This window comes from Crinia signifera, chromosome 5 (genome assembly GCF_055691185.1).
Source record: "Crinia signifera chromosome 5, ASM5569118v1, whole genome shotgun sequence".
In the NCBI taxonomy this organism is placed as follows: domain Eukaryota; kingdom Metazoa; phylum Chordata; class Amphibia; order Anura; family Myobatrachidae; genus Crinia; species Crinia signifera.
In genome coordinates this window covers 319,398,700-319,426,305 of record NC_139221.1, presented here as the reverse complement: position 1 = coordinate 319,426,305, position 27,606 = coordinate 319,398,700, and the positions used below count along the sequence as shown (strand labels likewise).

The following is a 27,606-nucleotide window of genomic DNA, read 5'->3' as shown; positions in this document are numbered from 1 at the left end:
AGTCAGGGAAAGTTGTTGAGGACGAACGCCTGTTTGATTTAGGTTTGGTGGAAGTGGTGTTAAAAAACCTCTATAGAACATTGAATTATAAGCAACCGGTGAAAACAGAGTTGGATACATTATTCGAGGACAGGTCAAGGAAGGGCAGGTGTTTTCCTGTCCATATGGTCGTTAAAGATATATTAACAAAAGAATGGAATAATGTAGACAAGCGAGTGGGGTCCTTTAAGAGAATCGATAAAATGTTCCCTATAGAAGATGAGGAGTTTTTGAAATGGAGTAACATACCTAAAATAGACGCATCCGTTTTTGAAGTGACTACTCGTACAACCATACCATTAGAAGACGGGGCATCCTTAAAGGACCCCATGGAAAAGAGGATGGAGAGTGCCTTAAAACGGTTGCACATATCTACATCGGTGCCAATGAAGTCTGGCGTAGCCATAGCTTCCCTGTCTAGAGCATTAAGAATCTGGTGTGCAGCATTACAAGATGATCTGCAAGACAGAGCTTCTCGTGACCAGATGAGCAAAAGTCTGGCACAAATGCAGATGGCCGTGGATTACGTCTGTGAGGCGTCATTAGACATGTTGGATTTCTCGGCCAAATCCCTGACATCAGGAGTAGTAGCCAGAAGGGCCCTTTGGTTAAAATCATGGTCAGCAGATTCGCATTCTAAAAATAAACTTGCTACACTTCCATATGAAGGAGCCTTTCTTTTCGGAAGTAAGCTCGACCAAATGATTCAAAGAATGTCGGGTGGCAAATCCATGAGATTACCCCAGGATAGGAGGGGTAGGTTTAATTCCTGTTCCAACAGGCAGGCGTATAGACAAGCCAGATCATACAGGCCAGGTAGGCCGTTCCGTGACAAGTACGCCTCAGGTACGTCGCGTGCATTTTTTCGCCAGTGCATTAAGAAAAGAGGCGAAAGTGCTGGCGCAACTCAAAAGCAGTGACGCCAGAAGTCCCATGGAGCAGATCCCGGTATCAGGAAGACTCCAGGAATTTGCTCATATCTGGGTACAAAGCATCACAGACAAATGGGTGCTAGAGATAGTTTCCGAAGGTTATCGGTTAGAATTTCTGTCAAAGCCAAGGTTGGCAAGATTTTTAAGTTCCAAACTTCCTCTGTTAGAAACCGAAAAAGAAGTCTTGAAGTCAAGTGTGCAAGACCTAATCGACACAAAGGCGGTCGAAGAAGTCCAAGTAAGGGAAAGAGGACTAGGGTATTACTCCCCGGTTGTTCGTCATAAGCAAAGTTTCAGGTGGGTTCAGAACTATCCTCGACTTAAGGAGTTTGAACGATCGTCTAAGAAAGAAGAAATTTCACATGTAGACAACCAAATCTATCTTGATGGGGATCAGAAAAAACGATTATCTAGTGGCTATCGAATTAAAAGATGCGTATTTTCACATCCCCATCTTTCCAAACGACAGAAGATATCTGAGGTGCGCCATAAAAGAAAAACATTTCCAGTTTACATGCCTGCCGTTCAGCCTAACTTCATCCCCGCGAGTCTTCACAAAAGTTCTAGTAGTATTAATAGAAAGGTTAAGAAGGCAGAAGATTATGGTGTGGGCATACCTAGACGACATCCTGATAGCAGCTCAGTCCGAAGAGGAAAGCGTAATAGCAAGAGATTATACCATCAAGTTCCTCCAGGATCACGGTTGGATGATCAATTGGGAGAAGCGTCGTCTCATCCCTTCACGGAAAATTCAATTCCTAGGCATACTAGTGGACACAATCTCTTTCCAGATAGCTCTCTCAGAAAGAAGATGCGAGAAAATTCAACAGTTAGTTTCACTCATTTGCAACGACCTTCGCGTGCCCTTAAGAACTGCAATGAGTCTGTTGGGGATGATGGCCTCAGCAGTAGAGGTCACTCCGTGGGCAAGATGGAGGATGAGGCCATTGCAATGGTTCCTTCTAAGGTTCTCAAGAAGTCGTACATCGCTGGATCAAATAATAAAGATTCCAAACGCAGTAAGAGAATCCCTAGAGTGGTGGAGCTACAATCTGTTGAAAGAAAGAAAGAAAGTGGTCACTAGAAAGCCCGTCATTTGTAGTAATAACTACAGATGCCAGCGCCTCCGGTTGGGGTGCACATGGGATGGAAAAGTCGTGCCAAGGAAGGTGGTCGATGCAAGAGAAGGACTGGTCATCAAACCACAGAGAGTTGAGAGCGGTGTGGCAGGCGGTGAAATTCTTTGCAGAAGATATAAAGGGGTCGCATGTTCGAGTGTTCTCAGACAACGTCACAACAGTCTCTTATATCAACCGTCAAGGAGGCACAAGAAGTCGGGTGTTGTTGGAGGAAGTAGAGAACATAATGTCATGGTCCGAAGTAAATCTCCAGTCTATCTCGGCATTGCACATTCCAGGAGAAGAAAATCAAATTGCAGACTTCTTGAGTCGCAGTACATTGATTCCAGGCGAATGGGAACTAAAGCAGTCAGTTTTTCAGCTGATAATAGAACACTTCGGCATGCCAGAGATAGATCTCATGGCGTCGTCTCTCAACAAAAAGGTTCCCCTGTTTTTCTCCAGGTACCCAGCACACGGGTCATGCGGAGTCGATGCCCTGTCACAGAGGTGGAATTATGCTCTAGCCTACGTTTTCCCGCCGTTCTCCCTCATTCACAGAGTGCTGTGGAAAATCAGGACGGTGAGGTACCATGTGATAATAGTCCTGCCGTTTTGGCCCAGAAGGGCTTGGTTCCCGATGTTGGAGAGCATGTCGGTAACAAGGCCCCTGTTTCTGCCAGTATCAGTGGATCTCCTGTCCCAGGGACCAATCAGATGCCGAGATCCTCAGAAATTATCATTGACGGCGTGGAAATTGAGAGGCAACAGTTAAGAGAGAAACATTTGTCGCCAGAGGTAATCGAAATATTCCTTCAGGCTAGGAAGAAGGTTTCCTCCGCCATCTACTATAGAGTCTGGAGAATATTTGCTAAGTGGTCCAAAGGCAGATTTCAATTTCCGAAGGCGAACATGTCACATGTGCTGCAATTCCTGTGCAAAGGATTCAACAAGGGCCTGGCAGTGGCTACATTGAAGGTGCACATATCAGCGTTAAGTGTGTTATTAGACCGAAGACTGGCTGATCATAATTTGATAAAGAGGTTCTGTCAGGCTGTCAAGAGGATTTGTCCAAGGATTCGTTCTATGGTTCCCCAATGGGACCTTAATTTGGTCCTGAATGGTCTCATGTCAGCACCGTTTGAGCCATTGGATAGAGCAAGTCTTAAATTTATGACATGGAAAGTGGCCTTCCTGGTGGCGATCACCTCAGCCAGAAGGGTTGGTGAACTTCAAGCTCTGTGCATACAAGATCAATATCTGAAGATTTTCCCAAAAGTAATATCCTCTTTTCATTTGAATCAAGAAATTATATTGCCTTGTTTTTTTTCCAAATCCGTCAAGTATAAAAGAAGAGAATTTACATACGTTAGATTGTGGTTAGAGCCATAAAAATTTATTTGAACAGGTCTGCAGCCTTCAGACAGTCAGAGAATTTGTTTGTGATTCCGCAAGGTGCGAAGAAAGGATTCGTGCCGGTGAAACAAACAATTCCAAGATGGCTTAAAGATGTTATTTCCTTTACCTACAAAAAAGTAGGACGTCCATGCCCTGAGGGTATTAAGGCGCACTCGACATGGGCAATGGCGGTATCATGGGCAAGAGAGGCGAATGTGTCAGCCAGAGAGATATGTCAAGCAGCTACTTGGTCCTCTCTACACACATTTTCTAAGCATTATGCCCTGAATGTGGCAGAAGCGCGGTTTGGTGGTGAAGGCCTAAGACAAGCGTTGGCTTGAGGTATTGTATAACCCTCCCTACTGCTTTGGTACATCCCAATGTAATGGCTGCCATGAAGTATGAAGGAGAAAGCAAGGATTATACTTACGATAATACCTTTTCTTCGGAATACTTCATGGCAGCCTATATTTTTTAGCCCTCCCTGTTTCTGTTTTTTCCCTAGGATCAGGGCGGAGACATTCAAAAGACTATGGTCAGAGGGGAGGTGCTCAGTTATATAGGATAAGGAAGAGGAGGAGTTGGATCCTAGGGAGAAAAAACTACCTGTCTAATTGGGAGAGAGAGGGGGATAAACCCAATGTAATGGCTGCCATGAAGTATTCCGAAGAAAAGGTATTATCGTAAGTATAATCCTTGCTTTTTTGTTATTTTAATTGCCTTTTAATAAATTTAAATTTCTATTAATATCCAGACACTCCCGCACATAAAATGTTTTAAATGATAAATTTATAGCGCTGCTGCTTCTTTCTTTTCTTCTTCTTCTTATCTATATTGAGGTGCTTGACTATACGCCTCGCCTATACAGCAGCTGATTAGAGAGACAGCTCTCATAAGCGCCTGAATACACCATTCAGTAAATTGTATAGTTCCTCTTCCCTGCCTGGGGTGTCGCTGTCTGTTGTAGTGCTTCTAGCACAGTGTGGTCTGTATATCAGCACTGATATGCAAACCAGACCTGTGCTTGAAACACCACAGCAGACAGCGACACCCCAGGCAGGGAAGAGGAATTGCATGGATTTTCAAAGTTGGCGGGTGCTAGAATGAACGCTAAAATGGGGTAGCTGAAAAATATATAAAAAAACCCGGGTGGTGGGGCAGTGTAAATGGGTATCCTGGGTCATCCGTGGGGAACCCAACCTCCAGACCGCAACATCCTGCGGCAACTGGTGTGGGCGTTACGTGTAAGCAGCGCTAATACTGTCGGTAACTGGTGTGGGCTTTACATGTAAGCAGCGTTACTACTGTCAGCAACTGGTGTGGGCATTACATGTAAGCAGTGTTACTACTGTCGGCACCTGGTGTGGGCATTATGTGTAAGCAGCGTTACTACTTTCAGCAACTGGTGTGGGTGTTACGTGTAAGCAGCGCTACTCCTGTCGGCAACTGGTGTGGGCGTTACGTATAAGCAGTGTTACTACTGTCGGCAACTGGTGTGGGCGTTACGTGTAAGCAGCGTTACTACTGTTGGTACCTGGTGTGGGCGTTGCGTGTAAGCAGCAGGTTGATGCATAACTTAACTTTCTCGGAAACACCATTCCTGGGGACATCTTTCTCGGAAACACCATTCCTGGGGACATCTTTCTCGGAAACACCATTCCTGGGGACAGTGAGCCTGTGTGTGTGTGTGTGTGTGTGTGGGGGGGGGGGGGTACATGTTCTGTACTTGAACAAAATTGCTTAATTTATCCAATGGCCTTATTAAGGTATTGTGTAATTTTAAACTTGCATTTCTCTGCAGTCAATCGCCATGCCACTTGGGGTATCTCTGCAGCCAATCGCCATGCCGCTTGGGGTATCTCTGCAGCCAATCGCCATGCCGCTTGGGGTGTCTCTGCAGCCAATCGCCATGCCGCTTGGGGTGTCTCTGCAGCCAATCGCCATGCCGCTTGGGGTGTCTCTGCAGCCAATCGCCATGCCGCTTGCGGTGTCTCTGCAGCCAATCGCCATGCCGCTTGCAGATTCCGTTAGTGTCTTATATAGCGCAGCAGATTCCGTTACAGTGCCTTATATAGCGCAGCAGATTCCGTTACAGTGTCTTATATAGCGCAGCAGATTCCGTTACAGGGTCTTATATAGCGCAGCAGATTCCGTTACAGTGTCTTATATAGCGCAGCAGATTCCGTTACAGTGTTTTATATAGAGCAGCAGATTCCGTTACAGTGTCTTATATAGCGCGGCAGATTCCGTTACAGCGCCTTATATAGCGCAGCAGATTCCGTTACAGTGTCTTATATAGCGCAGCAGATTCCGTTACAGCGTCTTATATACAGATGGGTCACGGTCCATCCTTGCTGGCGGGTCGCCAGAACGTATGCGCTGGCAACCCGCCAGCAGCCTCGCCAGCGAGGAGACTGAGACGCGCGTGCGTCTCACGCGCACGCGCGTCTCAGTCTCCGTCGCTAGCGTGGCGGAAACCCTGTCCGTCTCCGCCTCAGGGAGACGGACGGGGTTAGGGGGGGGTTAGGGGGGATGCGGGCAGGCGGCGGGGACCCCGGGTTACCGCCGGCAAGCCGGCGGGGACCCGGGGAAACGTTTGGAAGCGCCGTCGGAAGGGGGCGCGCGCGCCTCTCGTGCGCGCGCGTCCCCTTCTCACGAACGCCATGGCGCTGGCGGGGGATGGCGGCTGGCGACGCCAGCGCCATCCCCCGCAAAGATGGACCGTGACCAATCTGTAGCGCAGCAGATTCCGTTACAGTGTCTTATATAGCACAGCAGATTTCGTTACAGCGTCTTATATAGCGCAGCAGATTCCGTAACAGCGTCTTATATAGCGCAGCAGATTCCGTTACAGTGTCTTATATAGCGCAGCAGATTCCGTTACAGTGTCTTATATAGCACAGCAGGTTCCGTTACAGTGTCTTATATAGCGCAGCAGATTCCGTTACAGCGTAACAATTGTAGACCGTGATAAAACAAACTGGGTAACAACAGACTGATATAGAGGTAGGAGGGCCCTGCTCGCAAGCTTACAGTGTGAATGTGTGTGTGGTAGGGAATATAGATTGTAATCTCCACTGTGGCAGTGACGGATGTAAATGGACAAATATTCTCCTATATAAATAACTGGTACTCTTTACCTAGAACGGCGCCCGCGATCAGAATCGCGGGCGTCGGGGGTAAAAAATCGCGGGTAAATCGCGGGTACATCAAAATCGTGTACCCGCGATGACCGCGATTTTCCCATAGGGAACAATGTTAAAAAGCCTAATTGACCGCGATTTTAATGTAAAATGCCTCAATGCCCGCGATTTTCCCATAGGAATCAATGTTAAATGGGCTACAGAGCCCAAATAGACCCAATTAACCCTTAAATGTCACCCCAATTTTTTTACGCCACCCCACGATCCACGCCAACCCGAAGCGTGGCGAGCGCAGCGAGCCCGCGAGGGGCGGCGGTACGCGTCCTCCGACCTTTTCATGCCCTACTATCCACGTCGGCGTGGAGTTGAGAATAGAATAGTGTGGCGAGCGCAGCGAGCCACCGAGCCCGAAGCGTGGCGAGCGGACGCGGATACCTTCACAGGTAAACGCATCCCTTCGCGGGCTTCACAGGTGTCGGCGTCGCCACGGACACCTGTGAAGTCCGCGAGGGGACGCGTATAACTGTGAAGGTATCCGCGTCCCCTCGCTGGGCTCGCCACGCTTCGAGCTCGGTGGCTCGCTGCGCTCGCCACACTATTCTATTCTCAACTCCACGCCGACGTGGATAGTAGGGCATGAAAAGGTCGGAGGACGCGTACCGCCGCCCCTCGCGGGCTCGCTGCGCTCGCCACGCTTCGGGTTGGCGTGGATCGTGGGGTGGCGTCAAAAAATTGGGGTGACATTTAAGGGTTAATTGAGCCTATTTGGGCTCTGTAGCCCATTTAACATTGATTCCTATGGTAAAATCGCGGGCATTGAGGCATTGAATGCAAAATCGCGGTCAATCTGGCTTTTTAACATTGTTCCCTATGGGAAAATCGCGGTGATCGCGGGCATCGCGTCGCGGCCGTTTATGTACTGCCCGCGATCCCGCGATCACCCCGATGGGCGCCGTTCTAGGTAAAGAGTACCAAATAACTTGTAATAATAATTATATTGATATCAGTATGTGGATCTCTGACAAATATTTGGCTTCATATGATCTGCTGTTGAATACAAGCCTTTACCACATTGTGCTATGAACCTTTTCTCTCCTATCCTGTATTATCGTATGAATTATATTTAAACTTTTAAAGAGAACATTGGATTTGTTGTGATGGAATCGGGACATCTGTCAGAATGAACTTAGGTCTACAGTCATTAGGTCGACCCCACTAGGTCGACTGGCAGGAAGGTCGACCTGGCTTAAGGTCGACATGGGCCAAGGTCGACATGACTTAAGGTCGAATTTGCATAAATGTCGACATGAGGAAGGTCGACTGGTCATACGGTCGACATGGGTTTTTTCACTGTTTTTTGATCCGAATGTCGACACAGTCGACATGGACACAGTTGGCAATGAGAATCGGACCCTCGCATCGCTCGCTTCGCTCGCAATGCTTCGGGCACGGTGCCTCGCTGCGCTCGGCACACTATTTTATTCTCCCGCCACGCCCTAGTGGATGGTAGGGCATGAAATACCGCCTGTCGGCACATGTCGGCTCAAAAAACAGTGAAAAATCCATGTCGACCTTATGACCAGTCGACCTTCCTCATGTCGACCTTTATGCAAATTCGACCTTAAGTCATGTTGACCTTGGCCCATGTCGACCTTAAGTCAGGTCGACCTTCCTGCCAGTCGACCTAGTGGGGTCGACCTAATGACTGTAGACCTAAGTTCATTCTAATAGATGACCGCATCCCGTTGTGATGATAGTTTGCTGCATGTAGCTGCAGAGACAAAGTGCTGCCACTAGAGGGGGCTCATGGACCAGACTATAGTCTTCTGTTCTGTGCTTTGTGTCTCTAATAATACAGTTTTATAGTGGCTGATTCTGGTCATAACTTTCTCCAGTATCATCCATAAGAGGCTGTTTGTGCTGACAGATCGGTAAAACGATTTTATCCCATCTCCGCGCACCTGTGCGCCTGTAACTTATAGACAGGTCATTAAAAGGATTTCTCTCTCCTCTTTAGGATATAACACTGTAATACGCTTCTGACTATATCGGGGGAAGGTTCGCGTTTTTGTCTTATTACAGACGTATTGAGTTAGGCGGAGGCAGCCATAGTAGGCGCAGGCGGAGGCATCCGATCAGCTAGGATCTGGTGGCATTGCACTATTGACATGCGGTTTGTTATATCACAACGGTTTATTGTACTTATGGTCACCTTGTGCTTGAATATAAACCTGGAATGTTCAACGTAAGATTGGATGTTGCGTTGTAGCGGCTTGGCCAAAGAAATCTGGTGAAGTCGTCCCTAAACGCATGTGTATGACAGATGCGTGGTCCCATACACATCCAGGTCGGGCGGGCTGCACATAGCGCAGCTGTCAGCGGCACATCCTGGGTGCTTTTTAGCACCTACCTTGTATCGCATCCCATACGGTCTATTTAGTTGGGTGCCAGCGGTGCCGCACCACTGACACACGCCTGTCTGCAGAGCGGGGAAGCGCCAGGCAGGAGAGGCCCTCTCCCTGCTCTGCATCTCCTGCTGCGGCGGGCAGGATATTTGAAAATGTGAATACTAAATAAACCAATGGGCGTCCCGCTGATTGGCTAAGAGAGCTCTTTTAGCCACTCAGCAGCCGCCCATTCTTTTGTATGGGCTTTTTAAAATTCTCCTGCCCTCCACAGGAGTTCCATGTGATAAAACACATAAGTCCCACATCGTATGTGAGCCCTTCAGGGGAGCTGCCGGGGTAGCTCAAGGGAAATCGGGTCCAACATATGTCCCATAACTCCAGGGCCTTGGAATATCCGTCTCTAGGCTGCGAAGTTCAACGTCTATTCATATGGCTGTGTAATCCTCATAACCTGACAAGTGCAAGCCCCTGTATGGACACTAGGTGGCGCCAGCAGATTATGTTTCTGTACTGACACCGATGGTTTTCTGTTGCTGCATTTCCCTCAGCGATTTATCCCATGGAACGTAGAGATTAGCTCTGTGATTAACTCTTCACATGCTGCCTGCATACAGACACCTTTGGTTTCTTGCTTTCCTCATGTCTTTTATGGATTGTTTATTTGGATGTAGCTGCCAGCAAGAGGGCTATGTGTGGCGGCCAAGTGCCACCGCTGCTTCCAGGTGACGCTGCTGCCCCCACTGGACTACCAGGGATAGGGCCAAATGTCACATCTGGGTGGACATTTACATTTTCCCACCCAGCTGTGATCTCAGACCCTGCGGCCAGTGTATGTGCTGTTGGTGGGTTGCCCATACACACAGCCAGACATGACGATATCTCCGTGTCGGCAGTGCTGCAGGGCCGACGTGATATGTCTGTGAATTATACCATTCACCTATCAGGCGTACACCGCTGCCGATCCGCTCCCGATTTATCGACCAGTGTATCCACCTTATTACTTCATTGTTGCAGGTGCAATGCATATTTAAAATCCATTTTAGTATACATTAAGTGCATTGTGCTGATCTCCTCCTTCAGTGGTGCTGCTGTGACAGCCCGTCTTTGGGTATGGAGCAATATTATGGCAAAATGACCGAACACAGACCAACGCTTCTTGTATACCTCTCATAGCCATCCTATGTAAGGCCGGGGAGAAGTTCTCTGTAGGGGCTAAGCTATTGTGCATATGTTGCCCCAGCCCAGTATTGTACACCGACGTTCTAGGCTGCGCTGTGTAAACTAAAAGTGCACCAGAGTAGATTGGCTACAGCTCTCGTCCAATCGGGAGCCTGCAGCTAGGACAGGTAACTCTTCATGTCTTGTCCAGTCCTGGCAGACCCGGCTGCCCGGGGTATAGGTAATAGGGACGACACTAATACAGTCAATAGGCCATGGGTCAAGATATGAAAAAGGTGGACATGGTCAAAAGGTCAATCTGTCGACATAGGTCAACATGGACATATAAGTGCAGCTGGAACAGCTTACACATCGCTCTGAGTTTAGCAGCGTGTTAGCGCTTAATCTCCTTACACACAGAGCGATTGGTTGCTCAATGATAAATCGCTCATCGGTGACCAGCGATGATCCCTGATGAAAATGCTGGTCGCAGGAGCACTGCAGGGCTGGTGGCGGGGGTGCGCTCCCAGCGACTGTGGTACGGTCGCTCCATATTCCCGGCGATTTCAGCTGAAATAATCCCGTGTGTACGGGGCTTTACACCCACATCCCGTCCCCCAACGCTCTCAGCCTGACAGCATGGCGGAAGGCAGCACAAGGGTGTACAATACAATATGTTATAGGGGCAGGGTTCATATTCAAGTAAAAAAAAAATGGGCTGGGTGCAGCACCCTGCAAAAAAAACACTTAGGGGGTTATTTTTGGTTCACTCTTTTTGACAAATTCCTTCTTAGATGGACAAAACCATGTGAACTGCAGGTGGGGCAGATGTTACTTGTGCAGAGAGAATTAGATTTGGGTGGGGCTTCAAAGTGAGATCTATATTGCAGTGTAGAAATAAAGCCTCCAGTATTTACCCTGCACAGAAACAAAATAACTCACCCAAATCTAATTCTCTCTGCACAAGTTGCATCTGCCCCCCTGCAGTGCACATGGTTTTGTCCATCTAAGAAGGAATTTGTCAGAAAGAGTGAACCAAAATAACCCCCTTTTGCTTGTGTCAAGCTTTTGACCATGTCAACATTATTAGTGTCGACCTGGTTCCCGCATTTCGCTGACAGCTGAGCTACTGTAATGTAGGCGCTTTAATAACACCGATTATTTAGGAACTGAGAGAGATACAAAAGATTCCTCCGTGACGGCTGAGAGCTTGTAAATCCGTCATCGGAACTTTTCTGGGCTCCTGCTGGTGGTTTGGGGGAGAGGGTGGGGGCATGGAGCTTAGGGATAGAAATACCTTACCACTACAAATTCGCATGGGCCATGTGTCGACTGTCAACATTTGCAATGTCAGCGTTCTGCCTATTTTGACCCGGCGTCCGTGACGACATTCAGAGCAATTTGTCATTCAGTTGTCAACTTATTCTATACCAGTGATGGCTAACCTTGACAGCAGAACTACACATCCCAGCATGCCCTGCTGCAGTTTTACTAATTGGTTATGCTGAAACTGATGCAGGGCATGCTGGGATGTGTAGTTCAACAACAGATGGAGTGTCAAGGTTAGCCATCCCTGTTCTCTACAATCTGGTTGCGTGGCCACAGAAACCCTCTCCCAGGGGTGAGGGAAATGTTACTATAGTGATCAATAATTTGGGTGACAACAGCTTGAGCTCTCAGGAGCACAAAACCGGTGTCACTACAGCTTTGCTGATCTGTGTGGCCTGTGCATGGGGTGTGGATCGATTGGTCTACAACAACTAGGTCGACACCACTGGTTCGACATGGGTCTAAGTCAACAAAAGCATTAGGTCGACTTGGGCTCGGTCGACAGTCAAGATACGGTCATTAGGTCTACAATAACTAGGTCGACACCACTAGGCCGACATGCAGCAAGGTCGACAGTCAAAAGGTCAACATGGGGTTTTTCACTGTTTTTTGACCCGACATGGACACAGTTTGAAGTGCACCGCATCCCCTCGCTTCAGGCACTATTTTACTCTCCCACCACGGCCTAATGGATGGTAGGGCATGAAATACTGCCTGTCGGCTCAAAAAACAGTGAAAAACCCCATGTCGACCTCTTCACTGTCGACCTAGACCCATGTCGACCTTGCTGCATGTCGGCCTAGTGGTGTCGACCGAGTTGTTGTAGACCTAATGACGGTACCTCGTCTTCATGTCTTGTACAAGGCTGTCTTGCTGGAGGAAGCCTTCAAAGAAAGAGACCCCATACACTACAACAATATGTCTGACGGATGGGATTTCCCTTGAACCCCCCCTGGACTTTCCCAGGAGTGATTCCATCTGATTTAGTGCTTTGGTGTAATATTTGCATACGATATAAAACAAGCAAGATCGATCGCATGGGATATATCTTATGGTATACAATTGCACCATAGCTATATCTGATGGGGGGGCTAGAGGGACTGAAAACCTCCCGATAACTCGCATGCTATATATTGCATGCACAATCAGTGGTGCAGTGCCAGCAATCTAGGGGCTCCTATCCGACGCTCACGGGACCGCGGATCGGATGGAAAACACGTGCCATTTGCCACTTTACAAGCGATGTATTGGCCCAAAACATCGAAATTGAATGAAATCGTGGAAAATCGTTGTAGTGTAGTGTAGAGTTTTCAAGTCATATACAAAACTGCTTGTGTGACGATACTTTACTGATATAGGGCCTACACACTGAGCGATTTTTTTTTTTTTTTTTTTTTTTTTTTTTTCCCGGGCTCATCGCTGGGCCAGCGATGATGTGGGTGCGCACATCAGCGCTCATCATTGCCCCATACACAGCAGGCGGCTTTGGAGCTGAAAGCGGCTCAAACAGCAAAACAGCTCAAAATCGACCAGTGTGCGTCGGCCAGTGTGTATGGGCCTTACATGTTCTGTTGCTGTCATTTTTTAGACATTTTAAACATGTTGACATTCACCATTGCATTGCAGACATTGGGCGGTATTCAATGTTAATACCGGCGACGTGCAGCGAATCCTGTTTAGGATTCGCTGCACATTCGCCACTGCTCGCTGCGTTCCAGAGCCTCGCCGGCTCCGGTATTCAACGAGTCAGGGGCTCGCTGCCCCTGACCGGCGAATTTGAGCCCCTGCGGCGAACGCCGCAGGGAGCCTGAGGACGGTGGCAGGCAGGGAGATGGAAGTCTCCCTGCCTGCCCCAGAACGTTTGTGGGGGGGAGGTGGGCTCCCCGGGAGCCAGGCAGCACAGGCTGCCCCCCCGGGGGTGCCAGCAGGGGACCGGGTATATTCACTACACTCGATCATGAATATGTAATGATCGGGTGAAGTGAATATATGAATATCTAATGAGCGGCTCGGCTCCGGCCCCCTGCTGGCTGGTCTGTGTAAAAAAAAAAAAATAATAATAATAATTTTTAAATTAAATATATATTCATGTGCTTACAGCACATGAATAAAAATAGCATGCCCCTCCTCAGAATAAAATTCCAGATTTTTTTACACCAATTGTAAAAAACATAACACTTTATTTTAAAAGTTCACCTTCCACTTCACCATAAAAAGATAGCGATTGCTACTCGGTGAATCATGGCGAAAAAAACCTTGAAATGTATTCGCCATCTGGTCATTGAATAGGGTGATTCACCGTTTTAGTCAGAAATTCACCTTACAGCACAAAATCGCCATAAAAACCTGGCGAATCAGCCTCATTGAATACCGCCCATTATGACCGTGCATTACTTCATACCCCATATACATTAGATGATCTCCGCTGATGCCGATATTGGCAGTGGCAGGATGCTGGCATCAGCAAGTGCATACACACTTATCGATGGCGGCAGGGGGAGTGTGGCCATGCTGCAGCTGCAACATGGCCATCGTTGATGAGGACCTCCCTTGTCTGTACATGCAGGATGAGGGCGGGGGTTCTTCTGAGCGATAAATATTACTATTTTGTTGAGTGCGTATAGGATTTATGTTGGGTACACCCTACTAGACAATTCCCTCTGCCACTGATATACTATATCGGCGGTGCCATGGGAGAACGATATTTACACACTGGCCGATATCAGGTATGTATCTCAGCATTGAGATACAGGCCAGAGCGTGCTAGAAACATAGGAGTAGACAGTGATACTCCAGGCAGTAAAGATGAACCACACGGGTTGTGGAAGGTGCTAGAACGAACACCAGGAAACACGAAGCCAAACCTGGGATATGTTGCTACAAATATGTCGGTGTGATATAATGGGCACTCTTTTCACAGGGACGTTAATGGTGTTTCTGGCCGTCATTTTTCCCTACACGGGATATTAGTAATGTGAGGAATAACCCTGTCCGCAGAGGTAATGTGTACGAGGGTTCTCTCCGGCTCCTGTACCACATTACGTTCCGCATGTAATTGCCATCAATTTGAGAGCCAGCTTTCATGTCACAGAGTATTGATGTCTGGCCCCGCTGAAACCCGGTTAGAGCTCACAGAGTGATGGAATTCCAGTTCAATTTGCAGCCGGCATCATTGAAATGACAAATCTCAGCAACGCTGGGAGACGCCTGGTAATTTATTCTATATTACAGCGTCCTATATTATTACGCTGCTTTCACAGGAGTCACACGCGTCTCAGCTAATAGCATGGGGGAATATCGCAGAAATAAACCTTTTGCTGATGTTGTGGGGATTCGATTTCAAGAATTTGGTCGGAATAATAGTGTCGCTATCAGCCGCAATGGCTTCTTCAGGGAAATTACCTATCTATATCTATCTATCTACTCCTCACCTCTATGAGCGGAAGTACCTACCGCCGGTAACCACTAGAGGACACTCAACGGACCAAATGACTCCTAAAGAGATGTCCTAACAGAAAGTAAAAGTAATTTTTGCAGGGACACTGATCTCTTTCAAATTTGCTGCATATGGAGAGAAGAAGCTGTGAAGACAGAGATTTGAGGTAGGAGCAGATAGGAGGTGGGGTAGAGAGTTTGTGGGTGAAAAACAGTTTCAGCTCAAAGTGAAAGTAAAAACTGTCACAGCTCAAAGTACATTGCAGATGCCGTTATTTTGACGGGCTTTGACTAGTAGCTTCATAACTTCTTGTAAAAGGGGCAGTGCCCCCTGAAGGTAGGAGCCATTAACAGCAGACCGTTTATTATAGGATTCCACAGCCCAATTTCCTTCCTCTGCCCCCCAACAGCGCTGTATTACACGATCATCACCGGTGCATACACACTGGGCGACTTTGAGCTGCTTTCAGCCCAGTGTGTATGGGTCTTAACTGTCACATTCCCCAGACCACCTAGCTGGTGCACAGGTGCGGTCATTACTAACGGTCACATTACCCAGACCACCTAGCAGGTGCACAGTTGTAGTCATTACTAACTGTCACATTTCCCAGACCACCTAGCTGGTGCACAGGTGCAGTCATTACTAACGGTCACATTACCCAGACCACCTAGCTGGTGCACAGGTGCGGTCATTACTAACGGTCACATTACCCAGACCACCTAGCTGGTGCACAGCGGTAGTCATTACGAACTGTCACATTTCCCAGACCCCCTAGCTGGTGCACAGGTATAGTCATTACTAACAGTCACATTATCCAGACCCCTTAGCTGGTGCACAGCGGTAGTCATTACGAACTACTACATTACCCAGACCACTTAGCTGGTGCACAGGTGCAATCATTACTAACTGTCACATTATCCAGACCAACTAGCTTGGTGCACAGGTGTAGTCGTTACTAACTGTCACATTTCCCAGATATCCTAGCTGGTGCACAGGTGCAGTCATTACTAAATGTCACATTTCCCAGACCCCCCCACCTGGTGCACAGTTGCAGTCATTACGAACTGTCACATTCCCCAGACCACCTAGCTGGTGCACAGTTGCAGTCATTACGAACTGTCAAATTTCCCAGATATCCTAGCTGGTGCACAGGTGCAGTCATTACTAAATGTCACATTTCCCAGACCCCCCCCCCCCCCCCCCACACACACACCTGGTGCACAGTTGCAGTCATTACAAACTGTAACATTCCCCAGACCACCTAGCTGGTGCACAGTTGCAGTCATTACGAACTGTCACATTCCCCAGACTACCTAGCTGGTGCACAGGTGCAGTCATTACTAAATGTCACATTTCCCAGACCCCCCCCCACCTGGTGCACAGTTGCAGTCATTACGAACTGTCACATTCCCCAGACTACCTAGCTGGTGCACAGCTGTAGTCATTACGAACTGTCACATTCCCCTGACCACCCAGCTGGTGCACAGCTGTAGTCATTACTGACTGTCACATTCCCCAGACCACCTAGCTGGTGCACAGGTGTGGTCATTACTAACTCACTTTTCCCAGACCCCTAGCTGGTGCACAGCTGTAGTCATTACTGACTGTCACATTCCCCAGATCACCTAGCTGGTGCACAGGTGTGGTCATTACTAACTGTCACATTTCCCAGACCACCCAGCTGGTGCACAGTTGCAGTCATTACGAACTGTCACATTCCCCAGACCACCCAGCTGGTGCACAGTTGCAGTCATCACTAACTGTCACATTCCCCAGACCACCCAGCTGGTGCACAGTTGCAATCATCACTAGCTGTTGAACATGTGACATGAGCTGCACTTATTCCTATCCGACACGTTCTTCAGAGCAACCTACCTGCTTTCATACCTGAGCCTCTCATTTATAATAAGTAAATAACTTCACTTTATTCAGCTGGCGTCTATGGAGATGTGTGTAACCTCCGATCTCACTGGGGATGGCAGGTGCTGTCTGTACGTGTATGGAGCTATGTAAATAGGGCTGAGACTTGGTGTTTGGCTGAAGGTGAGGTTTATGTATGAGGACAGAGCGGCGAGGGAAATCTCCAGGGAAATGCTCCGGATTACTCTGTTTGTCGAAGGCAGAATAACAAGACATAAAAATGCGCGTCTAGTCCTCCCAGTAACCGGAGTAAATACCCAGAACAGCAATTTTACAGTCTCATGGATGAACTTGAGAAATGAGTTCCGTGTGATTAATCTACTCCGGTCTTTCTATTATCTCTTGTTCCGTAAGTCCCACCGCATGTATTAATGCAGGGCTATCCGTCTATCCTGGCTGCCTACAAAGCTGATCTTGTTTCCTATGCATAAATGTGTCTTATTGCGTAGATGGATGAATTCTGCCATGAATGAACCAGGAATCGTCCAATTCAGTTGTAAGCGGTGTTGCTCAGCGCCAGCAATGAGTGCCGGAGCTATTCGTTTGTCTGTGCTGTAAGCCCACAACTAGGGGGGTGGGTGGGGGGAGGTCGTACTTGCAGCTACCTGACCTGCTAGTTGTTGGCTTACCGCTTGCACTAACAGTATCGCTTCTGGCAATACTGCTAGTTCAAGCCTTGCACACGCCATTTCACCGCCGCCACAATAACCTAGCGACAGGGAAACGCTGTGTGCAGGGGGTCAGTTGAATACTGACTCTGTGAGCTGTGACAGCTTCCAAAAACCATTGAATACACCCCATTGTGTCAGCCTTGGAAGCACAACTGATGCCTGATATATATCTGCACATATGACTGTCCACAAACAACCCGTATGCTTACTGACAGGACTGAAGTATATCAGGTGACCGATCGGGCGTAGCGGCAGGTCCTCCATCGGAGTAATGTGTGCACAGGTTTAAGGTGGCCATACACACGCAGATTTATCTTCAGATCTAACTGGTTGGAACAAAAACATGGTTATGGATGAGAGCAAATGACAGTTGACCATTTGCTTGGAAATGTTGGAAAACTGACAAACTGTCACCCATCCATTATCATATTTTTGTTCCAACCAGTCAGATTTGAAGATAAATCTTACTAGTGTATGGTCACCTTTAGTCTTCAGGTTCCCAGTGCAACGCCCCCATATGATACATGTACGGGGTTGGTTGCCCTAAGTGTAATTATCTTTTATAGGTTCTAATATTAACGCTGACCTAAAAATTAACCCCAAAGTGTGATTATGCAACGCAGAACAGGCCTGTCCAAACTACGGCCCTCCAGCTGTTGTGAAACTACACGTCCCAGCATGCCTTGCAGTAGTCTTAGCATACCCTAATAGCAAACCTGTGGCAAGGCATGATGGGACTTGTAGTGTCACAACAGCTGGAGGGCCATATGTTCATACCTGACGTAGAGATTTCTTGCATCTTCTTTGTTTCTATGTACAGCAGTGGTGTTAAACTTATGCCCCCCCCCCCCCCCCCAGCTGTTGTGGAACTACATGACCCAGCATGCCCTGCCACAGTTTTTGCAATCCATTATACAAAATCTGTGGCAATGCATGCTGGGATGTGTAGTTCAACAATAGATGGAGTGCCATGAGTTTGACACCACTGATGTACAGTACAGTACTAGTGTGCTACATATGGGTATGGGATATTAGGTGGACATGCGTTTTGTTATCCACTGAAGGTTGACATGGCTAAGGTCGACACAAGCGTTAGGTTGACAGTCAAAAAAGGTCAACATGACTTTTTCACATATTTTGTCCCGAATGCCGACATGGACACAGTCAAAGTGTACCGCACTCCCAATGCTTTGGGCACAGGCACTGTTCTCCCTCAGCGCCCGAGTGGATGGTAGCCATGTCTACCTCTTCCATGTGTGGAGCTAAGTCATGTCGACTCCCAGTTGTCAACCCAATGCATGTCAACCTAATATGTCTAGTCCGAATGTCTGTATATCCTACATATGGTATTGGGATGATATAACGCATTACATCTAACGATTCCGCCTGTCTGTCTGTCTCTTAGGATCGATCTACATGTGTAAGCTCTGCAACCTGTTCTCTCCCAGTCACTCGGAGCTGCTGCTGCATGTCACAGAGAACCACTCCAAGGAAGGCCTGAGCCCCGATCATATCATTATCCTGCTCAAGCCGCTGCTTCCATCAGACAAGAACAAAGAAGGTGAGGTTATGTTCGCAGCTTTCAAGTTCCTTCCCCCTCCTGTGATTGAGCGCGTTATGAAAGGGAATAATGGATGAGATGTCCCAGGCCCCTCTTGTGTTCGCCGCTATAGTGCGGAGAACTTGGCAGCTTCCCGCTGGTTGGAAACGATCGGATACAATAGTGTTTTTTGGCTGTTGTTAAAGCTCATCAGTGATTCCCAGTTTTGGCAAATGGTTCGCATCCTTAATGACCTGTTCCGTGTCTCCAAGCTTTCGTTTTCCTGACCGGTGTCACAATGGTGGGAATTAAGCTGCGGGGCCACGTCCTAGAAGGCAGAGAGTTCAAATAGAATTCATGATATGGCTGCAGTTTGGTCCAGCTCTATGATTGTCAAGGTTGCTGCTGATTGGTCCAGCCGTATGATTGTCAAGGTGGCTGCTGATTGGTCCAGCCGTATGATTGTCAAGGTGGCAGCTGATTTGTCCAGCCCTATGATTGTCAAGGTGGCAGCTGATTTGTCCAGCCCTATGATTGTCAAGGTGGCAGCTGATTTGTCCAGCCCTATGATTGTCAAGGTGGCAGCTGATTGGTCCAGCTCTATGTTTGTCAAGGTGGCTGCTGATTGGTCCAGCCCTATGTTTGTCAAGGTGGCTGCTGATTAGTCCAGCCCTATGATTGTCAAGGTGGCAGCTGATTTGTTCAGCCCTATGATTGTCAAGGTGGCAGCTGATTGGTCCAGCTCTATGTTTGTTAAGGTGGCTGCTGATTGGTCCAGCCCTATGATTGTCAAGGTGCCTGCTGATTGGTCCAGCCCTATGTTTGTCAAGGTGGCTGCTGATTGCTCCAGCCCTATGATTGTCATGGTGGCTGCTGATTGCTCCAGCCCTATGATTGTCAAGGTGGCTGCTGATTGGTCCAGCCCTATGATTGTCAAGGTGCCTGCTGATTGGTCCAGCCCTATGTTTGTCAAGGTGGCTGCTGATTGGTCCAGCCCTATGTTTGTCAAGGTGGCTGCTGATTGGTCCAGCCCTATGATTGTCAAGGTGGCAGCTGATTTGTTCAGCCCTATGATTGTCAAGGTGGCAGCTGATTGGTCCAGCTCTGTTTGTCAAGGTGGCAGCTGATTGGTCCAGCTCTATGTTTGTTAAGGTGCCTGCTGATTGGTCCAGCCCTATGTTTGTCAAGGTGCCTGCTGATTGCTCCAGCCCTATGATTGTCAAGGTGGCTGCTGATTGGTCCAGCCCTATGATTGTCAAGGTGGCTGCTGATTGGTCCAGCCCTATGTTTGTCAAGGTGGCTGCTGATTGCTCCAGCCCTATGATTGTCAAGGTGGCTGCTGATTGGTCCAGCCCTATGATTGTCAAGGTGGCTGCTGATTGGTCCAGCCCTATGATTGTCAAGGTGCCTGCTGATTGGCGATCGGGGGCATACATACGGAGCGATCCGTGCTTCATTTCCAAGCGATCCGGACAGTTCGCTTAGAAATAAGGCTAAAATTGCCCCATGTGTATGCCCCCCAGAATTCCCTCGCCGCTTTGTCCTCATACATAAACCCTTCCACCACTCACCTACTGCCAAAACCTGGGGGGGCGGTTTCTTTAAAAGATGGAAATCAGCCTGAGACTTAAAAAATAAATAAATAAGACCCCCCCCCTAAAATAAATGAATAAATGATAGAATAAAATTGCTTATTATGTATGAATGTCCTAAATAATTGGATCTCTTAACTCTTAATTGGTTTATATGGCTGATGTATCTATTCTTTTTTTTTTTTCTTTTAGGAATGTTTTACTTTTTCACTATTTTTAGGGTTAAGTAAAATGCCTTATTAACTGGTTTTATTGTCTCATTCTAAAGACCTCAGTCCACTAGTGCGATAACGGCACTTTTCATGTGTTTACAACGAATTGTTGCGATGGATCGCATGTAAAGTGTCACATTGCGTGTCCTTTCCCTGCAATTGTGATGCAAGGCGCGTTCAGTGCGCATCGCTCTGCAATGGCCCATCCCACGGGCCGCCACAAGGATCTCTCGATACCCGCAGCCATGATGTATCAAATGCCAAAGGACCACATACAATGTATCGTTTGGGGTCCAGCTGGGGTCTCCATCATTTAACCCATTATTATCCCCAAATGACATGATTATTGGCCCAGTGAAGCTAATTGAAACCTTAAAGTTCATAATTAAAATAAGGTGTCTCAGGGGGTTCTGAACAAGGTCCCAACATTTTTTGACACCGGTTCTGGGACTGCGAGTACAAAAGCTGCATTCTAAGCAATCATTTTTGATTATTTATAATGCAGACGTAAGGGATTTTAATAAAGCAATTAATCATCTTCAATCGTTCCCGCAGTCACGGAGGTCATAAGTTACATTTATTTCCCCTTTAATTTTCCTGACTATGGGAAACAGAAATAGTCACTGTATAAATTCCAGAGATTCCCTTCACCAAATTTATAAACCGATTAGCACAGCCGTAATTGGTTCAAGTCCATTAACTCGCTAATTGTTTTCTGTGCTTCGCTGGTCTTTCTCCCACTGCGCCCGAACCCAGATATCGCCCTTTTCCGTAACAGCTGGCGCTGCGTCCAGTGACTGGAGGTGGAGGCTAAACACCTGCACAGGGAGGATGAGCATCTTCTAAAGATACAACTTAGGACGTTTACATACAGTTGAAGTTACTTGGTAACGTTCTTTACGTTGCCGTGGAGACGTCTGTGAATTACGGTGCAGGCTTCCGTGACCCGTGATTGGCTATAAAATAAATCATGTGAAGGATTGCAACCAGTTGCAGATGTTTTATGGCTAGACCTGGTTCGGCATGAATTGCGAGCCGCCTTTCGGGGGAACGGTACGGGTGATTAATGTGGATTCGCCGATCACTTCTCCCAAGCATCTTGAAGTTCTTGATTTAAGGACGAGTTGCCCTTTCTTAAATTGCAAAGTAAATCCTGAAGGAACGTGTAACTGCGCTGCATAGAAATGAAGTCCGGAGGAGAATTTGTACTTTATTTTATGTAGCACATAATCATGACTGCTGTAACAGATAAACCAAATTATAGATGTGACTAAGCATACACCGCGGCTGCAGTCGCGGTAAACGGCCCCTGTTTTGGTGCGCCGGATCTCGAGAAACTCTGAGCCGCGTGTCACAATGGGATGGGATTAGGAGGCACCTACAGACTGCACTAATGACATTGATATGTGACACTTTTATATCTGTGTGAGTGTGGATCTGTATACAAAGTGCCACGGTGCAGCCGATGCAGATTTTCTCCACGCCAAGTTCAATTGTGCGACGTATGCAGACGCCATCGCGCACAGAAATACAAGTGACGCATATGAAATGAATCAGTACAGACTCCGAAGGTGCTCACTTACGCCAGCCGTCTTGTGACTGATGCGACCTGTTGAGGCTCGATGTATGAGGACACAACTGTGAGTAGCAAGGAATGATGGGGAAACCCATTAATACAATATACAAGCTGTGTTTATTCACTCTCTCACGCGATCATTAATAAGAAACTGCCTTTGATGTTCTCCATAGTAAGGTCAAATAGGGACTTTCATTCCTGTTAATAAATTATAGTGTATTCCCATGTACGGTATAATAAAGAGAGATTGCTGGAAAACATTTTAAAGCATGAACTTATTATTATTTTGTTTATATGGCGCCACAAAGGTTCCACAGCGCCTAATTATACATACATGAGCAAAAACAAGAAAACAATGACCGTACAAGGCAATATAGGACAAGTGTAGTTGTCCCTCCAAGATCATGGCAGGGTGGAGAAGGAAAGAGGGGGCGGGCCTGGCCTGGCGAGGTTACTATTGTGGGTGGGCCTGTCCAGCGATGTCATTGTTGGGGTCGTGCTTCCCCCAAGCTCCCTGGTCAATGTGAATAGATGGTATGTAGCTACACAGGGTGCTGCTAAACGCATGGTGCTCTGCTAAAACATCCTAGAGCACAGATTCTCAAAGTCGGTCCTCAGGACCCCACACAGTGCATGTTTTACAGATCTCCTCCAAGAATCTCAAGTGAAGTAATGAGCTCCACCTGTGGATCTTTTAAAATGTGTCAGTGAGTAATGAGTGCACCTGCCGGGTCACCTGAACAACTGTGTGGGGCCCCGAGGACCGAGTTTGACAACCACCGACCTAGAGTGAACACTACGAGTACATGGTAAATACAAATTGCTGATTCAGGGGACAGGGCACAGATAATATTGTTTCCTACTAGGTTCTGACCATCGGGGACACTGTTACCTTGGAGTCTGCACATTTATTTGTGCAGCATAAAATGAAAACCCGCATACACATATAATTCACACATCGCACTTTATATAGCCTGCCATCCGCAGAACATTTCATAGTGGTGTTTATGTTTAACCCTTTGCGTGCCAACATCTATGTGCAAAATGTCCATTAAACATTGCCAGCGTTGCTCACATTTGTTATATAAATTCAAATAAAAAATGTTGTGTAATGATATTTCCTGCACAAGGTGACATTACAGGTCATCATAAGGAATAAAATAGTTTTCTTGGCAATTTTCACACCTATTTTGACCATTTCACAATTACTACACCTTTGCGTTTCATGAATGCACAGATACTGTGTTCTGTATTGACTTCATGCATGAAGGACCTAGCAATATATCATGCGTATGAACCTTGATATTCTGCCATCTCGCTACACCTCCCCCTAGGGATGGGCCTTGAATGGCAGATTAATCATACGACGACGCCATTTTGCCATGGTCAGATCGTTAGCGCGCTTTTGAAACCGCTCCATAAACCTTTCAGTATGAGTTTGGTTTTATATTCTGGACATTTTCCCAATTAGCTGAGGGCTCCGTGATTGGCACCACACAGTGTGCCGGGACTTATTATTAATGGATCGGTTCTAGATGACAGCACAGGTCCTCACAGCCAGCTGGAGGGGCCAAGTGCCGATTGGGAGCTTTCAAACAAACTGACAGATGCACGTAGACAGAGCGACGGTCCCGGCTGTCACTCATTGCCCCGTGATCATCTCACTGCTGGCATCCGGCCGGGGAGTGCACCTTCCTCCTGCAGAAATGTGCATGAGCAAACTCCTACCATCGGGGCTGGTACCAAATTCCGAGTCAAGCGATCCTGAATAGGCCTCCTAATACAGACATCATTTACTGTATCTGGAAAAACATAAATAAAACTCATGTGAAGCGGAAGCGACACAATTGGGAACCACTGCTGACATCACACAAGCCAATCAGGCGTCGCCAATCCCAACATGGCCCCCACCGTTCTTTGTATTTTCCGGTTCAGTAACCCAGGCTAGATCCAAAGTTGTGTTTTAACCTGTTACATAACTTTTATGTTTGTGCTGATTCTATCTGTAAATTTGCATCTTATTCGTACCGTAGACAAACCAGTCAATCTGTACCGGAGGCACCGGGCTGCAACTTTAACTGCACAGGAACTAGTTTTAAAAATGTACATATTAGATACAGAGATGCATCAAAACAGGCGCCGGATGACACTCCCACAGTCGGGATACCGACCTATGGTTCCCCACTTACAGGGGCCGTTCGTCCTTGTGGGGGTCCACAACCACCATAGAGGGAGAGTACATCCTGTGGTGAGCACAGCAAGCTCACAACGGGCTTCTCTGCGCTCGCCCCCCCCCCCCCCCCTCTGTCGGAATACCGGTAGACGGGATTCCAATGTCGGTATAATAACCATCAGAATCCCGACTGTTGGAGCCACATACCGCACCTCATCAAAACAGGGGTGTGGATTAGGGATGGCCATCGACCATCGATGATTCATGGCAGATGTTGAATACTTAAAAATATTGATGGTCATCCATTGCATAGTTCAGCACGATCGATGGTCAGTTGCAGAATTGCCATCAATGGCAACGATGGCCGTACCTAGTGTAGATTATTAGATACACTGCAGTTTATGTACTAAGACGGGAGATCTATTGAGGATGGGATGTTACCCATAGCAACCAATCAGAATCCACTTATTTATTTAGCACCTTCTAGAACATAATAGATAGTCTGAATTGTTTGCCCATAGCAACATCACATCTTTAATAGAACTATCGTAGTAAATAAACCCAACAGTGTCTAGCTAGTCAAAAGGTCTACCCCAAACGGTCAATGGGTTAAAAAGGTCGACATGAGTTTTTCAACTTTTTTGGTGTCAGTGTTGACAACTGTCGACATGGACCCTGAATTAGTGTAGAGCATGGCGAGCAAACTGTGTGTGTGTAAGGAGACCTCACTATAACATGTACTATAATAATGCCTGACGTCTGTGAATACATTTGTGGCTAATGATCACACCTGAGGGTTGCCCAAAAATTGGAACAAGTTTTAAAATCGTTGTTCGAGAGGCAGATATTGGCCCTTTTTCTGGTTCACTCCCAAAGGCAAATTCCTTCTCAAATGGACAAAACCATGTGCACTGCAGGTGGGGCAGATGTAACATGTGCAGAGAGAATTAGATTTGGGTGGGGTTTTACTTCAAAGTGAGATCTATATTGCAGTGTAAAAATAAAGCAGTCAGTATTTACCCTGCACAGAAACAAAATAACTCACCCAAATCTAATTCTCTCTGCACGTTACATCTGCCCCACCAGCTGTACAGCATGCTTTTGTCCATTTGCGAAGGAATTTGCCTTTGTGAGTGAATCAGAATAAGGGCCATTATCCTTTCCTCCTGACTTACAGATCAGTGATTTCAGTCTTCATATAATACCTGCAGCCGCAATGTATTTTTTCCGATGACTGAAATGTTTCCGTTGCACAATTTGAGCTGCGGGTGTCCCGAGGAGACTCTCTGTCTGTTCTCACAAGATACTTACTACAAGCCTGGATCGTTACGGTACATGTTAGCCATAAGCAGTGACAAGCTGACACACTTGTACAGAGGGCGCCTGGAGCGCAGCGGTGAGAACATCACGGGTGCTTGCATGCTGGGTGATTTCCCATCTGGACCCAGCACCTGTATAAATTACTGCTTGTGTCTCTGTTATTCTGCCTCTGGTTCTCCCTGCTATATTGTCATGGGCATCACGTAGTACGGTAGCAATGGGGGAAGCTATTACCCTTATTGCAGTACTGTAATTGTCCACTGGGTGGCAGCACATGAATGCAAAAGAAGGAAAAAAAGTTGATGTTGGCAAAAAACAATAAAACTTGTGTGTTGGGGACAGACAGACAGTGGTTAATGTGCTGTTCTGCGGGTATCTAAGTTAAATCCATGCACTCTTGCTTTTCCTTTGAAGTACAAGTTCTGATGCCCACTTCCGCTGCGCTGCTATGGTTGTGAATGGGCTCTGAAAGCCCAATAAGGTGCGGACAAGCCCACGCACAGTGACCACGCTTCCTCTTCGTTCTGGGACTCTACAAATCCCGGGAGAGGGGGGCCCGTGAATCGCGGGAGAGGGGGTTACGGGGGGCCGGGGAGGATTAACCTGATCAGAGTGGTAGTTCTGACTAGCATCGGCTAAGACTCCACAAACTCTTTTCCTAACGGTCCTGTAGGCCAGGAGAAAAGGGTACACAACTACAAGACTGTAAATTAAAGAAGTAACACCCAGAGATGGTTTCATTGCTTGGTGTTCACTATGGCAGGGTGCTGACCACCGAGTAGGGCACATTTTACATTTAGAAATTTATGTTGGAAACTAATACCCCTTTCACACTCGCAAAAATATCCCGGGTTTGATGCACATGAACGCGCATCTACCCGAGATTTAGCGCAGTGTGAAAAGGTCTAGAAAGAATATTCCGGGATGAGCATTCCAGGATTTCTACCCAGGTCCTGACCAGGGTAGATTCTGGGATCAACATGGGATGCTCAAAAACCCAGGATATTTTTACTAGTGTGAAAGGGGTATAAATAAAAATATATAAAATATTGTGCACTGCATTCAGGATTACGCCCATTACACATTATGTCACACACCATTATGCCCAGTACACATTATGTCACACACCATTATGCCCAGTACACATTATGGCACACACCCTAAAGCCCATTACACATTCTGGCACACACCGTTATGCCCATGACACATTCTGGCACACACCGTTATGCCCATGACACATTCTGTGACACACCGTTATGCCCATGACACATTCTGGCACACACAGTTATGCCCATGACACATTCTGGCACACACCGTTATGCCCATGACACATTATGCCACACACCGTTATGCCCATGACACATTATGCCACACACCGTTATGCCCATGACACATTATGCCACACACCGTTATGCCCATGACACATTATTCCACACACCGTTATGCCCATGACACATTATGCCACACACCGTTATGCCCTTGACACATTATGCCACACACCGTTATGCCCTTGACACATTATGCCACACACCGTTATGCCCTTGACACCTTATGCCACACACCGCTATGCCACACACTGTAATACCAATTACACATTTTGACACACACAACGTAAAGCCCATGACACGTTATGCCACACAC

General features: G+C 47.2%; 1 protein-coding gene across 2 annotated transcripts in view; it reads left to right on the top strand.

Annotated features, from left to right (window-relative positions):
• Nucleotides 1–27,606, top strand: part of ZFAT (zinc finger and AT-hook domain containing) — a 116,673-nt gene that overhangs the window by 5,213 nt on the left and 83,854 nt on the right. For both annotated transcript variants that reach the window (XM_083144885.1, XM_083144886.1), the window contains exon 2: nt 18,958–19,113. In XM_083144885.1, coding sequence (XP_083001011.1) covers nt 18,958–19,113 — 156 coding nt within the window. The remainder of the gene's footprint in view (nt 1–18,957; nt 19,114–27,606) is intronic.